This window comes from Labeo rohita, chromosome 14 (genome assembly GCF_022985175.1).
Source record: "Labeo rohita strain BAU-BD-2019 chromosome 14, IGBB_LRoh.1.0, whole genome shotgun sequence".
Taxonomy (NCBI): Eukaryota; Metazoa; Chordata; class Actinopteri; order Cypriniformes; family Cyprinidae; genus Labeo; species Labeo rohita.
In genome coordinates, this window is record NC_066882.1 from 4,421,453 (window position 1) to 4,438,148 (window position 16,696).

The window sequence follows — 16,696 nt, forward strand, 5'->3', positions numbered from 1 at the left end:
CCCGCTGACATGAAAAAAACCCACAGTAGTTTTTTGTACATGAGTACAATAATACTGAAAATAAAAATCACATGACCTGTTTAAAAGCAAATGCATTTCAGAAAATATTTTTAAATGTTTTATATTTAAACACTACATTTTTAGGCATCGAAAAAAAAAGTACATTGATTTTCATTTTATTAGTGTTGGGATCTACATTTAGATACCAATAACATTTTTAAATAACATATTGTGTCGATGATATGTAAACAAGAAACGCAGGTACAAACATATATCATTCTGTGCAAATTCAAGCATGTACATACGGTGATGCAAAATATGTCTATATTTGGTATAACAAAATCAAACAATATAAACATTCAAATCACAAAAGATGCATCATTACGTTGCACTCAAAAGTCAATTGCTTTTGAACAACTTACAGATTTTAAGAAAGACACAGTGCTTGTCTCATTGTGAAAACTCAACAGTTAAACTTGAAAATAGCTAGTATAATCCTTTTATACTCTTTTCGAAAGTTGTGGTTTAGCACTCCATATATAACACCATTGAGGCAGCTGTTGAAGTATGCCATGAAGTAGCTCGCCGTGAAGAGCCACTCGGGTATGGCCTGACCCAGTCTGGGGTGGATCGCCACCGCCAGGCCTATAAAGTTCAACGGAGCCCAGCAGACGGCGAACAACACAAACACCACAAACATGGTGAGAAAGTTCCGGAAGTCATGAGGTTTGATCTTGGGCCGACTGTCAGGCTTGACCCGCTTGCGCACCTGTATGACGAGGATCCAAATGCGCAGGTAGCAGTATGTAACGATGCCGATGGGCAGGATGAAGTGCACCACAACTACCGTGATGGTGTAGAGAGAGCTCACCGATTGGGCGAAGGTGCACGAGTAGACGCGCGCGTCGTACTGCAGAGACTCCACGAACCAGTTTGGGACGATTGCCAGGATTGTCAATGCCCAGACCAGGACGACGTAGCATACTGTGTTCTTGTTGGAGAAGAGCTTGTCGTACTTAAGGCTGTGGCAGATGTAACAGTAGCGGTTGATGGCGATACCGGTGATGTTGAAAATAGAGCCGATCACACTGAGCCCCATGAGGAAGCCGCTGATTTGACAGTGAATATCGCCAGCGATCCAGCGGTCATGGAAGATGGCGGTCAGAACGAGCGGGTAGGGGTAGATGGCCACCACCAGATCTGCTATTGCCAAACTCACCACAAAGGCATTACCTGTCAGGACAAGAGAGAAGAAGATCACTCAAAACACTGTGTGCAAGTATTTCATGTGGAGTTAAGATGTGTTATTTGGCGTTATTTTATAAATGCTGATAAAAAAAAGTATTGGGAAATGAAGCCATTTCCATAAACCAGTGTTATGCGACTAAAACTTATTTTTTTTGCTCTGACGATAGGTCATGGCAATGGATTTTTTCCATTGCAGTTTTGCAAAATTTTCCTTTTTCGAATTGCCTGAAAAATCACATAACTTTTTTTTTCCATTTTTGGGCGTTTTTGAGAAAGTCACTTGTTTCCAATAGGCGTATTTTCAATTTCGCAATTTCATTTTGCCCAATTTGTAATGGAAATATTGCTAGTAATAATTACTCACAATTGCAAGTTATAAATTCAGAATTGCGAGTTTATATTGTGCAATTCTGACTTTTTTTCATGCAGTTCTGACTTTTTTTTCAGAATTGTTTCTCTGTATTGCGATTTATGTCTCAATTCTGATTATAACTTTCAACTGCAAGTTTATATCACACAATTTTGACTAAATTTCTCAGAATTGTCTTTAAATCTCACAATTTCGACTTTATAACTCTCAATTGTGAGTTTATATCACGCAATTCTCCAAAAAAAAACAGAATTGCAAGTTTAGATCTCACAATTCTGATTTTATAACTCGCAATTATGAGTTTATATCTCACAATGAGTTTATATCTCACAAAAAAAAGTCAGAATTGCAAGATGTAAACTCACAATTCTGCGAAAAAAACGTTGCAATTACCATTTTTATTTTTTATTCAGTGGCGGAAACGGGCTTCCATAATTTGTACAATGTGATTCATACGAAAAAAAGTATAATTTTTAGGAAAAAAAAGACAAACAAACAAAAAAAAAAAACAAGCATTCCTAAACCTAATTTTCAGTGGAGTGTAAGCAGATCATATGAAAATGTGGCAATACTTTATAAAGGCCAGTTCTCTCTATTAACTAGTTGCTTATTAGCATGCATATTGCTAGCATATTAGCTGTTTATTAGTACTTATTAAGCACATATCAGTGCCATATGCTGTTATTGCATATTTCAGATCCCTTTATCCACCCCATACCTAAACTTAACTAATGGTAATACTTTAGTACAAGGACCAATTCTCACTACTATCTCCTTATTAGCATGCCTGTTATTGACATATTGACTGTTTATTAGTACTTATTCTGTACATAGTATGTATTCTGCAGGATCATATTCTACATCCCTAATCCTAACCAATACCTAAACTTAACAACTACCTTACTAGCTATTAATAAGCAGCAAATTAGTTTATTGAGGCAAAAGTTGTAGCTAATGGTTTGTTAAAAGCAAGAATTGGACCTTAGAATAAAGTGTGACCAAACTAATTTACTAACTATTAATAAGCAGCAAAAAAGTTGTTTGTTCAGGGAAAACTCTTTTATATAATAGTGAATATATGTTTCCTATTCTAAAGTGTTACCGAAAACATATGAGTGAGATCCTTTGAATTAATACAAATTAGCAATTCACCAAAACGTAAAATAGTTGCATTTTCTCATGTAAATATTTTGGCAGGCTCATCGCTATTTTATGACAAATTCAGATATATTTTACTAGATGGTTAATTCTTCTTGTATGGCATCGCTGTGGGAGAAAAAAAACTTTTTGAAACTTTATTTTAAGAGTGTAGGTTAAGTGAAGAAAAAACAAACTGAAAAGCAAAATGTTTAATGTGACCATTTCTAGGTTTGCTAATGTGATATCCATGCGTTCCTCTGTATGCGTATGGATATAATTTGATATGAGGTGTGTAGAACTGGGCAAATTACTTAAAGATTGTAGTCCATTACTGATAAATTATGTGATGGAAATTATAGTAACATCTGGTTTACTCGTATTAGGTAATGTAGTCTGACTGCATTTTGATTACTTTTAACTCGTTAATCACATAGACATGAATGGGATTATTGTGTGTCATATTAATTTAAAAAAATAAAATAAATAATAATAAGTCATCATGCAACCCATAAAAAAATACCTCATTTTTAATCTAGGTTGCATATCATCAGTTGCGCCACTGTTGATATGTAATTTTAAAAACATTAATCTCATGATTAAAAATAAAAACACCATAAATTCTTTTCTATTATTTCTACTACCATGACAGTAATGTTCACTATAGCACCCCTTGTGGCAACAGTGAGAATGCAAGATTTGTCAGTGTTTCATTTGTAGTGTTTTTTCACAATCAATGTTGTTTTAAAGCCATGTTAGGTTGGTCCCATTGGTAGATGCTGTACCTTGACCATTTGGACCCAAAAAGCTTTGTATTCTGACTTTTGGTTGCATGCAAGGAATTAATAGCTCAAACTCAAAAAAAAAGCATCCATGCCAGTCAAGCAACCACCATTGACTTTCTCCAGGTATTACAGACAGATGGAGCATGCAAAATTAGAAACACTCATGCACTTGCATAGTGTTTCAGGCCTGAGTCAGTGTAATGCAATAGAGAAACTGCAACACACCCAACGGGTCATGTGAAAACAGCTTGTAATCATAGAAGTCACCTCAATTAGCAGTTAACACTCTTAAACTGGCATAGTAAAGTCTCTTATTGGCCTCTGTGGTGCGACAGAAACTAACAGCCGTGTTACTTTTCCATGTGTGGATTATCGTTCTTTACTTTTACATAAATGTCAGTGACAAGCCTGTGTGATAAACCCAAAACAAACAGGTGTGCTTGATATGAGTCATAAAACAAACCTCATGTGCTGTAAATATCAATATCACACTGGGAGAAGACAAATCCAGGAGGTTCAAAGCAATGACCTACATGGTGTAATTGGATCCTGTAATGTTAGAGCAATGTCTTAATACTCCATTCTCATGTAACTCATGTAGCTCAAGATCGCACACATAAGACCAATGATTGGCCTTTTTTCTTTAATGAAAGGATTTGCTAGTTCTGTGTAGCTACATCAATAAGATTACAAAATCTAATAAAACAATGAAATCAAGCACTTTGAACACACAAGGCTTTTACATTTAGTGTGGTGTCTCCTAAGTGGGCTGACGTTCGTAATAGACTTCAGATTTAAGCCAAAACACTAATGAAATTGTTTTATCTATTTAAATTGCACTTTTCAACTCTCCAGGTACCAGATGCTTCATTAAACAAGTGATGAACTGAGTTGTGCATCCACTTCTGTGACTGGAGTCAGTGAATGGAATTCTTTGAATTGCTGAAAACACACTTCACATCCAGCTGTGTTAATCCACCACACGTTGGCATGTGTTGCTAGTACCACGTGCACAACACAAGAATAAATGTTTAACGCTGAAATCTGGACCTTGGTGTGCTCAAAAGCTGACCAAGATGCCTTGAAACGGTGGGCCTCGTTCCAAACAAACACTGATGTAAACCTGTGTTGCCAAGTCTGTGGTTTTCCTGCCGATTCTGGATACTTTTATACTGTTGCTCTCCTGGAACATGTTTTTGAATGAGGACAACTGTGATTCTGGAGTGATTTTGATAGCTAGTTTTCCCCCAGAATGCAACTGAGCTTGTTTTGGCCGTGATTGGGCTAGTTTTGAGTTGCACTTGGGCTGATTTTGTTATGAAGATCTCTGGCTAGACTGCCTTATCTAGACAGCTCAATCAATCACCAACAAATCAACAAATAAATGTGGTAATTGTTACTTTATTTGTGACCACTGCAGTGTAAAAAATGCAAATGAATATTTTCCAGTTCATGAAACATTTGAGAAAATGCTTTATTCTTGAAATGACATAAAAACCCTTGTCAGACCAACAAACTGGCCCCAAATGTTGTCCCAACTATTCAAACACAGTTGTCTGAACAAAGAATTTCATATTGTTGAAATATTGTGAGTTCCCAGCATGCATTGCAGCATGAATAAATTATGCAGTTACTCTTATAGGATTATTGTTTTGCTGTTTGACTTAATTTAAACTTTTTGTTGTTGTTTTGTCATTATTGTTAGTTATTTGTTGCACTAAGCTCATCTTTTTAACATTTGTTAACTGTTCTTGAGGTTTGTGTCTAGTTTTGAAGCCTAGAGTATGTTCAACCACTTATATCTGTTTGCTGGATATCTTAGTCTTGTGATATGTTTTACAAACAAAGACGTTATCCATTAAGGTTTCTATCACAATTCAATGTTTGTCATTTGTAAACAAAAAATTGACACATAAAAAATAAGTTACCTCAACGACGATTGTTGTTTCAATTGCTGTTACAAAACTTTTTCTATTAGCAAAATAAGACAATCAGCACTGCATGAACAAACAAATTTATGTTGGCTAAACAAAGTATCTTTACTGGGAAAAACCAAAAAAACTATTGTTGAGAGAACTCAAAAGTCTTACTGCGTCAAGAGGTATTGGGAGTTTTGGAGACTGGACCCATCACAAATTGGACCCAGAGTTTGTTCAGTTTAAACTTTGTTAATGCAGTTCATTTGAATAAATGTTAACGCTGCTACACTGTAAAAAAACAATTTGTTGAGTAAACTTAAAATAATTTGTAACCTGGCTGCCTTAAAATTTTAAGTTCAGTCAACTCAAAAAAAATTTATTCAACTTGAAATGTTAAATTATACTAAGTGACAACTTATATTTGAGTTGAATCAGCTTGAAATTTTAAGGCAGCTGGGTTACTTACCCATCTGTTAAGTTTAGCAAACACAAATTTCTAAGTTGTTACTTAGTACAACTTAACATTTCATGTTGACTAAACTTATTTTAGTTGATTGAACTTAAAATTTTAAGGCAGCAGGGTAACAAATTATTTTAAGCTGACTCAACAAATTGTGTTTTTTATTTTTTACAGTGTATCAGCTTTAAAATTATGACAAATTCATAATGAAATCAAACAATAAATACAGTTTTGGAGCTTTTTAACGTGGCAGGCACGATCGCTTTGGCGCCTCAGTTCAAGTGGCAAGTAAACCCATTGTATCTTTCTTTTTACTACTATAGTACGAAATGAACATGAATTAACATCAAAAGTTAGTCTATTTTATAAGAGAGCCTACAGTACAACTTACTGAAATGTCTCATTTAATCGCTTATTCTATATCAAACTGGAAAACGTGTAAAGGTGCACACTACTGTGTAAACATTGTCACGTAACAATAGATTTACCTCAGAATAACCATTCGGTGTCCATAAGCTCATCAGTCAGTTAGAAAAATAACTATAAAGAGGAGAATTTTGCTCTATTAATGCACTATTGCATATTAATATTTTAACTTAACCTGTTGTCTACATGAATGCAAAAAACAAAAAAAAATGCAAGAATGCAAGCTTAAGATAAAATTCATCACCTCCCATAAAAAATATTTCCCTGGTCATCTGGAAAGTTTTTTTCTTATAGGAGCCGATGGCACCTTACTCGCCTGTTTTTTTGTTTTTGTTTTTGTCTGGAGCCCTGAGTTACTGTTATAGGATTATTGTTTTACTGTTTGTATGTCTAGTTTTGAGGCTTAGAGAATGTTTATATCTGTTTGCTGGACATCTTAGTCTTGTAAGATGTTTTACAAAAAAGGCAATGTTGTCTGCATATTAGGCTAAGTTATCCATTAAGGTTTCTATAACAATTCACTGTTTGTCATTTGTAAACAAACGAAAAATTGACACATAAAAAATAAATGACCTCAACGACAGTAATTCTGTTACAAAACTTTTTCTATTAGCAAAATAAGACAATCAGCATTGCATGAACAAACAAATTTATGTTGGCTAAACAAAGTATCTTTACTGGGAAAAACTAAAAAACAATTGCTGAGAGAACTCAAAAGTCTTACTGCTTCAAGTTGCCTTTTTTTTTAAGTTTTCTCAACTATTTTTTACAGTGCTCCTCTAGCCAGAGGTATTAGGAGTTTGGGAGACTGGACCCATCACAAATTGGACCCAGAGTTTGTTCAGTTTAAACTTTGTTAATGCAGTTCATTTGAATAAATGTTAACGCTGCTATCTGAATCTTGGTGTGCACAAAAGCAGACCAAGATGCACTGAAAAGGGGGCCTTGTTCCAAACAAACTCTGGTGCTGTTTGACTAAAATATAAATGCAACATGGATCAAAAACATCTAAACGAACCAAAAACCTAAAATAAACAAATAAAAAAATTGAGAAGAACTAAACTGCAAGTGTAAACCTGTGTTGCCAAGTCCATGGTTTTCCCGCCAATCGGGATACTTATACTGTTGCCGCCGATTGTTAAAGAGAAATGCTGTCCTGGAACATGATTTTGAATGAAGACAACCACCAAGAACATGATTTTGGAGCGATTTTGATAGCCAGTTTCCCGCAGAATGCAACTGGGCTAGTTTTGAGTTACACTTGGGCTGGTTTTGTTACAAAAACCTGTTTTTTGAACATCTCTGACTAGACTGCCTTATCTTCTCCTTGTCTGCTCAATCAATCACCAACAAATTAACAAATGAATGCGGTAATTGTTACTTTATTTGTCACCACTATGTTTCATGTGCTCAGTATCAGCTCAGGGACTCGAAAATTGTCTGTTTGGGTGAAGCGAAGAACATGTTAATGGTGCTTCTCTTCAGTCATCACGGTGCAGAAATTAGGGGCTGCTTTGTCTGGCTCTGAATGACCGACTGTTCAGATCCAGTCATGTGGAAAAGTGTCTGTACTAAAATGTTACAAATGATATGAAGACCTGATGAAGAGCTGTAGTTCTAGTTCTTGCAGGGTTATTGTTTTTCTCTGTTGCACAGGAAGCACAGCACAATTAATTCACAGATCACCTGGTCTCGCTCGACAGATATCTGTGATGACAGGACACATGTAAATTCATGCCTACAGGCAGTCGTTTTGAAACAAGCTCGCAGCGTTGTTCTGGGAGTTCAGTTAGGTGATCAAAGTAGCTGTTCTTCATGTGAATTCTGGTGTCATGGAGGTACTTTCTGTGACCTGTTTCAGCATCAATGTTACAAGACTAAATGTCAGGAATACTGATAAATTTATGTGCTATGAATTAATTTGCTGGTTATTGATGAATATGATGAGAACAGGACTGAATTTGGCACTTGTGCATCACCCAGTCTGAACTGTCAGGACTTGTGTAGGAATAAATCATCACATTTAAAACCGCTTTGATCCAGATCTACTATCTGTAATGGATCTGCCCTGAGCATCAAGTAAGAACTTGAGCTATAAGTGTTTACGGTGAAAACACATTTGAAAACCTTCATACAGTACCTTATTCAGCATTGTCACTTCCTATACTATTTTCTATACCAGAAAAAGTTTTGGACGTTTAAGGAAACCTAAGACAGGGTAAATTTGAAAAATTGCACAAGATATTAAAACGTTTTCAGAAAATATAAATTAAATCTTAAATCAAGTTAGGTTAAATTAAGTATCTCAGCAGCAAAATGTTTTAAATCTAACATTTACTATGTATGTTGTAAGTTTTTGCTTGAAAAATAAACTTTATTCAGCCTTTTTCCAAAAAAATTTCTGAAAAATAAAAATCACAATTCTGAGAAAAAAATTTTATTTGTTTTTTTAAAAAGTTCATATCTTGTAATTCTGACTTTTCCCTCTGAATTCAGTTTTCATCTCGCAATTCTGCTTTTTCTTTGAATAACAAATAAAAAGAGTTAAAATAAAAAAATGTTTTTCCCCCTGACAATTGTTTTTTAATCACACAAAAAGTTTATATCTTTGCAATGTTTACTTTTTTCCTCTGAATTTGGTTTACATCTCACAATTCAGTTTTTTTTTCACTTTCTTAGAATAAAAAATAATGACAATTTTAAGTTTTTATCTTGCAAAACTTTTTTCTCAAGGATTGTGTGATTAAAAACTCATCAGGGGAAAAAATCATTTTTTTATTTTAACTTTTTGTATGTTATTCCAAGAAAAACAAAGTTGATGAAAACTGAATTCAGAAGAAAAAAGTCAGATTACTAGATATGAACTTAAAATAAATAAATAAATAAATAAAACTTTTTTCAGAATTGTGATTTTGTTTTTTCCCTCCGAATTTCTCTGAATTGTGAGAAACAAAGTTTATATCTAGCAATTCTGACTTTTTTTCCTCTAAATCAGTTTACATCTCACAATTGTTTTTTTTTTTTTTCTCCCTTTCTTGGAATAATAAATAAATAAAACGGTTTTTTTTTTTCTGACAAATGCACGTTTTTATTTTGCAATTTTGACTTTTTTCCTCTGAATTCAGTTTACATTTCACAATTCTGCTCCAAATCTTGCAATAATAAACATTAAATACATTTAAAAAACATCTGACAATTATGAGTTTTTATCTCACAACTAACTTTTTTTCTCTTCTTAGAACTGTAAGTTTATATTTCACAATTCTATGTTTATATCTTGCAATTCTGAAATGTAATTCAGTTTACATTTCATATTTATTTTTTTCCGTCTGTTTTTGTCACAATTCTTACTAGAATTTTTTTTTCTGTTCTCAGAACTGAATCTACAATATCTTGCAATTTGTACTTTTTTTCTCAGAACTGTGAAATATATATAAAATATATTTAGAAAAAAAAGTCAGAATTGTGAGATTTAAAAAAAAAAAGTAGCATCTACCCTTTTTTATTTATTTATTTATTTATTTATTTTATTCTGTGGCAGGAAACAAGCTTCTTTAAGTATCTTCTGCAGTTTTGCAGTAAATTTATCTTGTTTTAGGGATGTTTAAATATTTTACTAGGTAACATGATGAAAATACTGATGAGTGAATAAAATGACACAAGACAGTACATGCAAATCAAATAATGTGCAAATACTGTGCTGGTATCTCTAAGACATCCACACACATCACAGCAAAACACAGGAGCTCTAATTACTGGAGGTGTGTCAGTGGTTCATGAACCTGTCTCATTGCCAGCACTGAGTGGGCTTCTGCATTAAAATAGCCTGAATAGCTTCATTTTAAAAGGAAACAACAGTTTGTTTAGCATTGTTCTGTACAAGGGAGTATAGTCAACAGATTTAAACATCACATAAGAGGATATTTCCGTCTGGAACTATTTATCCAAAACTACGTATGTTGCATTAGCCAGATGATTAAGGATCTGCTCATGTCTGGTTAGCAGCATATGCAAGCTGTTTTAAGCTCTGTTTGAAACTTTATTCCTCTTGCAAAACAGATCAGAGGCTCATTAAGAGAAGTGTATCTCATTTGTCTTTACATTTTCTCAGTTCTTGTATCTTTTAAAGGTCAATCATTAGTTGGTCAGACAAAATAACTGCACCTTAGAACCACTTAAAACTTAAATCTCCAAAAGGAAAAGGTCAGGCTGTGGTTTGCTGTGTTCATGAGATAAGACCAGTGGCCGGAGGATAGATTGAGATGTTGCAACCCAGACTAAAAGTGACAATGTTAACAGGGCAGCATGCAGAGGCATTCACACAGCAGCTGCACACCACCATGCTTTTGTCTCGTCTCTTCAATTTGACACCTTTGTGATCATGTAGATGGGGGTTTGGAAATCGTTGATGAGTCAATTACTGTGTCTAGATAGTGGTACTTTCATATCAGGTTTATAAATAAATACTAACATTTGGTGGGTCTCTAAAGAACAGCACCAAACAACACCACTACACAATGGTATATATATGTGACCATGGACCACAAAACCAGTCAAAAGGGTCAATTTTTCCAAATTGAGATTTACACATCATCTGAAAGCTTAATAAATAAGCTTTCCACTGATGTATGGTTTGCTATAATAGACCAATATTTGGCCAAAATACAACTATTTGAAAATCTGGAATCTGAAGGTGCAAAAAAATAAAAATATTGAGAAAATTGCCTTTAAAGTTGTCCAAATAAAGTTCTTAACGTTGCATATTACTAATCAAAAATTACGTTTTGATATATTTACAGTAGGAATTTTACTAAATATCTTCATGGAACATAATCTTTATGTAATATCCCAATGATTTTTGGCATAAAACAAAAATCAATAATTTTGACCCATACTATGTATTTTGGCTATTGCTACAAATACACCCCAGCGACTTAAGACTGGTTTTGTGGTCCAGGGTCACAATATATGAAGAGTTTATCTGTAAAAACAGATAACTCTGTTTTTTAAATCATCAAAAATCATGTTTTTTTATTATGTTATTATTATTATGTTTTTATTGTGTTAGTTAGCTGTGTTTTTTTGTTTTGTTTTTTTTTTTTGGTGATTTTTACTTTGTTATCAAAATAACCCAACTGGAGTTTGATTAAGATTAATTGGAATGCACAATGAAAAAACATGATTTTTGAAAATTGAATTATGGGGAAAAAAATCTGAAATTGAAATCTGAAAAATTGAGTTTTTGCAAATAAACTCTTCATATATAAGTCATTTTTAGGTGTTGTTGGCATAAATAATCAATGTTTTACAGTCATTTTTCTGTCAATATTTTATTTTATTTTTTTAGGGCTTAAAGCCCAAAACAAAGATGAAAATTGTGACTATTAGAGATGGATCATAAATGTTTTTATTATTATTATTATTAATCAATAATAATCATAGTAGTAATAATAATCATTTATATTGTTATTAATAGTAATAATAATATATTATTATTATTATTATTATATTAATAATAATAAAAAGTAGATTAAAAACTAATAATAATCATAAATCATCAATAATAATGTCAGCAGGGTAATCTATTAATCTTTCTAATCTATCTCTTATGTATTATAATTAACAAAAAAATACTGATATTAAAATTATGAAATAAAATAATTTAAATAAATTCAAATTAAATAAAAAGAATATTAAAAAGATTAATTATGACCCTGCTAAAAATATCAATAATAATAGTAATCATAGTAATAATAATATTGTATATCATTATTAATAGTAATAATAATAACAATTAATAAAAAATGGAATTAATAATAAAATAATAATAATAATCAACAATAATAATGTCAGCAGGGTCATCTTTCTAATCTTTGCCTTTTATTATAATTAACAAAAAATACTTTAATTAAAATGATTAAATAAAATAATTAAAATGAAAAAAAAAAGAATATTAAAAAGATTAATAATGACCTTGTTAAAAATTATTATTATTATTATTATTATTATTATTATTATTATTATTATTATTATTATTATTATAAAAAGAAGAAGACATTTTAAAAATATTAAAAATGACCCTGCTGGGAAAAAAATGACAAACCAGTCTGGATTAATTGACTTGCTGGTCTACTTGTAAGGCTGGTCTGTTATCTGGTTTTAGAGGTGTTTTGAGCACTTATTAGTTGCTCAGGTTTAAAGACCAGCAGACCAGGTGATAAGAATAAATATTAATAATGAATATTAATCTGCTCTGTCATTTAAAATTATCAGTCAATCTCGAATAAGGAGTTACTTCGGAAAAATTGGCAGTAAAATATATAAGTAAATGAATGTCAGCATGATGAATGATAGAGATGAAGACATTTACCTGCCTTCCTGAGCTTTCTGTTTCTGAAGACCGACACAATGACCAACAGGTTGCCCAGAACATCTACTATAATCGTAGTGATCAGAACACTGGAGAGTAAAGTCACCACCCAGGGGAAAGAGAGGTACTTGCTGTCCTGATTTCCTGTCGAAATGTTCCTCAAAGCTGCGTCCGTTCCCTCCACCATCCTCAATTCACCATCACAGGACAGCGGTGAGGGGTCCGGTCCTCCGTGCCACGGGCATCTACCGCGCAGCGGGCGCATCCAGACACCGCACAGCTGCGTGGAGCGCTCCGGTTCAGCCGTGCGCTCTTACTACAGCTGCCATAAACGGATATCGATATGATAAAAAAGATAGGAGTTACTAAATCGTAAACGAAAGAGAAATAGTATCGTTTCAAACAAAACAGCTGCGATTTAAACCCGTAAAAGCGGAAAGACATTTGTAATCCAGCGTCTCTTTGGTGGATCGTGAGAACTTACGAAGCGCGCTGTGTTTGTCAACACGCCCATTCATAAATAAAATACAAAACTCGTTCGTTCATTCACTTCTTAACCGCGCATCCCTCATTCACAATGTTGACTCCATAAAGCTGTCGGGAAATAAATAGCCTACAACACCTCCCGAACTTCAGAAGTTCTCTCAGTAGGCTGGCATGAAACGCAGCTGGAGATCCAGAGACCTGTCGCATTTATATCCGCGTGTGCTGTGACATGTGTTGGCTTTGTGTGAAGCTGGATGCTGATGCTGAGGATGTTCTGATCATGTGCGCGCACCTGATGACTCCAGCCTGCCGAGCGCAGTTAAAGCGCACTGTCATGTTCCTCTAAAAATGTTGAAACACAGTGCTGGACGTCTTAAAAGTATGTATAACATGTAAGTATACATTTTTGGTAATGCATTTTGCAATAAAAAAAAAAAAAAAACTTTAATGAGATTAGTTAGTCAGAGGAGGAAACCATAGCAACAGTAGGCTGCGCTGCTTTGCGATCAGTATCGGACGGCCATCGCTTCTTTATAAAATTATAAATCTATAGATAGAAAGATACTATAGGTTCTCGTTTTAAACATCATTAAAATCGTTGAGAATCATTTAACCAATACAATGGCAATCCGTATATATTTTCCGATTCACCTCTACATTCAACAACACTATCAGTTATATAAAGCCTATATATATATATATATATAGTCAAAAGTTTTCAGACAGTACGATTTTTAATGTTTTTTAAAGAAGTCTCTGCCTGCATAATACTGCAAAATGTTATTACAATATAAAATAATGGTTTTTATTTGAATATACTTTAAAATGTAATTTATTCCTGTGATGCAAAGTTGAATTTTCACCAGCTGTTACTTCAAGTGTCACATGATCTTTCAGAAATTATTCTAATATACTGATTTATTATTAGAATTCTCAATGTTGGAAATAGTTGTGTTGCCAAAAATTTTTTTATTTATTTATTTTTTATTTTTTTATTTTATTTTTTATTTTTTTATTTTTTTTTTGGAACCTGTGATTATTTTTACAAATTAAAAAGAACAGCATTTATTTAAAATATAAATGCTATCACTTTTTATTCATTTAACACATCCTTGGTGAATAAAAGTATTAATTTCTTTCAAAAAAAGAAAGAATAAAAATTTACTGACCCCAAACTTTTGAACAGTAGTGTATACTGTTAGAAAACCTTACTGTTTAAAATAAATGCTGTTCTTTAAAAAAAAATCCTAAAAAAGTATCATAGGTTCCAAAAAAATATTAAGCAACACACTGTTTTCAGCACTGATAATAAATCAGCATATTAGAATGATTTCTGAAGGATCATGTGACACTGAATACTGGAGTAAAGATGCTGAGAATTCAGCTTTGATCACAGAAATAAATTAGATTTTTAATGTATATTAAAATAGAAGAACATTGTTTTACATAGTAATAATATTTGACAATATAACATTTTTTTTTTTCTGTATTTTTGATCAAATAAACGCAGCCTTGATGAGCATTAGAAACTTATTTAAAATACATTAAAAATCTTACTGATCCCAAACTTTTGACTGGCAGTGTATTGCAGTGTATACTCCAGTGAAGACTGGAGTAATGCTAAAAATGTAGCTTTTTTTTTTTATTGACTCTGCAGTCAATAAAAAGGCACCACTAAATATAAACAAAGAACTGCTTCCACAGCTGATCAAATTTGACCCATATTGAAAACCAATCAGAAATTCATTTATTTTTAATCACATACTACAATGACTCTAAAGATCCCTCTTGACAGAATGGAGTGTGTGTGTGTGTGTGTGTGTGTGTGTGTGTGTGTATGTGTGTGTGTGTGTGTGTTTGGTGTGTGTGGTCTTGGTAAACCCCACAAAGATGGCAATATCTGAAATCCTTGTCCCTTGTGGGGAGATTTTTGGTCCCCATGAGGAAACAAGCTTGTGAGTGATAGGTTTAGATGTAGGATGATAGAAAATACAGTTTGTACAGTAGAAAAACCATTACACTTATGGAATGTGCCATAAAGCATGTAAGCCCAACATGCACATATGTGGGTGTGTACAACAGGACATTTATTTAATTCACTTTTGACATTTCAGAAACAAATTATTCTGAAAACCTGTAACCTGATTTCATTCATCAAAACAAAAAACCCTTGCATCTTTTTGAACCGCATTCATATGTGGCTGTCTCTTTCACTCTTCACATCATCCATCATGCCTTTTGTGCACTCCTTATTTAGTTTTCAATGCTTCAAACGTATATAAAAAAATTTCTTCTGCATGTTTAAGATGATGCTTGACCGCTGTAATGATAGTTGTTCAGTGAAGGGTTAGACAGCAGGTGTGCACTTTATGGCTCATAATTAGCTGTCAGTAATGGTACATTTTCTCCTGAAATATTCCACTACCTCAACATTTGTCAGCCAGTCATGTCAATAAATATTTTATCCTTTATCTTGTCATTCTTGGCTGGTTTATTGATAAGTTTTTGACAGAATACCAGCGGCATGTAGGAGAACATGTGCACTCACTTACATACAGTATATTCCTGTGTCACAGATAAATGTTTAGTTTAGTATATATACTGGATCATTGACGTATAAGGATTTTCAACAGGCCAATTTTAAAATAATAATTTTAAAAAATAATAATATCTGTTGTAATTGTTCATTAAGAAAGTTGTGTACACATAAATGCATATTAAAATTTAAAATTAAGTGATTTTAGTGTTTTTTCATCTCAATGAATTGGCCATAGCCTTAAAAATGTCATGTGGTGCGAGCGTGATTTATATTCAAATTAATTTCCTTAACATGCTTAACATTTTTTAGATGTTCTCAGTAATTAAAGTGTTTAGAAACCAAGTATTTGCATTTATTTTGAGTTCTTGTAAATAATGATCTCATATTTTTGTTTTATAATTTGCCTTTTTAAATGTAGTGAGCAGACTTATTTTTCCTGTAAATTGCATAAAACTGAAAATGTTTTAAAAATACCATTTGCTTAAGCATGCTGTAGCAGTGATTCATATTTCAGCCACAGAAATGAGATATTTTATTTTTATTTTAATACAGTCATTCCTATTATTGGTCGCACCACATGATGAGTGGTCGCTCCAAATGACGCAAAGGCCTTATATAATTAAAAATCAATTTAAAGAGACGTGTGAAAAGTGCAGCACATGGCATTAATTGCAGGCATTTCTTTAGACCCAGTTATTTCTGAGATTTGCCTAATCTTTGCTGTGCAAATGACCCTTTGCTGGGAGTTTGATTAACAGGCGATCTGACCAATCATAACACCAAATATGCCATTTTGTCTGACAAACAACCCAGACAGGAGAGTATATTAAAAACTGCATAATTACCAAACTAAAATTATGTGCTCTAAATTATTTATTTTTTTCTGATATTGTATAAAGATTAAACATAAACCATCTGAAATTACCCAAATTGCATAAAAATCTGTTCCAAACGAT

The 16,696-nt window shown here is 33.0% G+C and overlaps 1 protein-coding gene across 1 annotated transcript; it reads right to left on the reverse strand.

Annotated features, from left to right (window-relative positions):
• Positions 1–174: 174 nt before the first annotated feature.
• On the reverse strand, positions 175–12,917 carry mtnr1al (melatonin receptor type 1A like). Its single transcript, XM_051127827.1, has 2 exons — positions 12,716–12,917; positions 175–1,233 (listed from the first exon to the last, which is right to left on the reverse strand). Exons 1-2 carry the CDS (start codon positions 12,900–12,902, stop codon positions 464–466), a joined length of 957 nt encoding a protein of 318 aa, XP_050983784.1. The 5' UTR covers positions 12,903–12,917; the 3' UTR covers positions 175–463.
• Positions 12,918–16,696: the final 3,779 nt, after the last annotated feature.

What these genes read in the sequence shown, in the direction of transcription:
- mtnr1al (XM_051127827.1), bottom strand. Translation starts at nt 12,902, where the DNA reads ATGGTGGAGGGAACGGACGCAGCTTTGAGGAACATTTCGACAGGAAAT. An exon ending in CAGAAAGCTCAGGAAGGCAG is followed by an intron (nt 1,234 to 12,715) that starts GTAAATGTCTTC and finishes TTGTCCTGACAG; the next exon opens with GTAATGCCTTTGTGGTGAGT.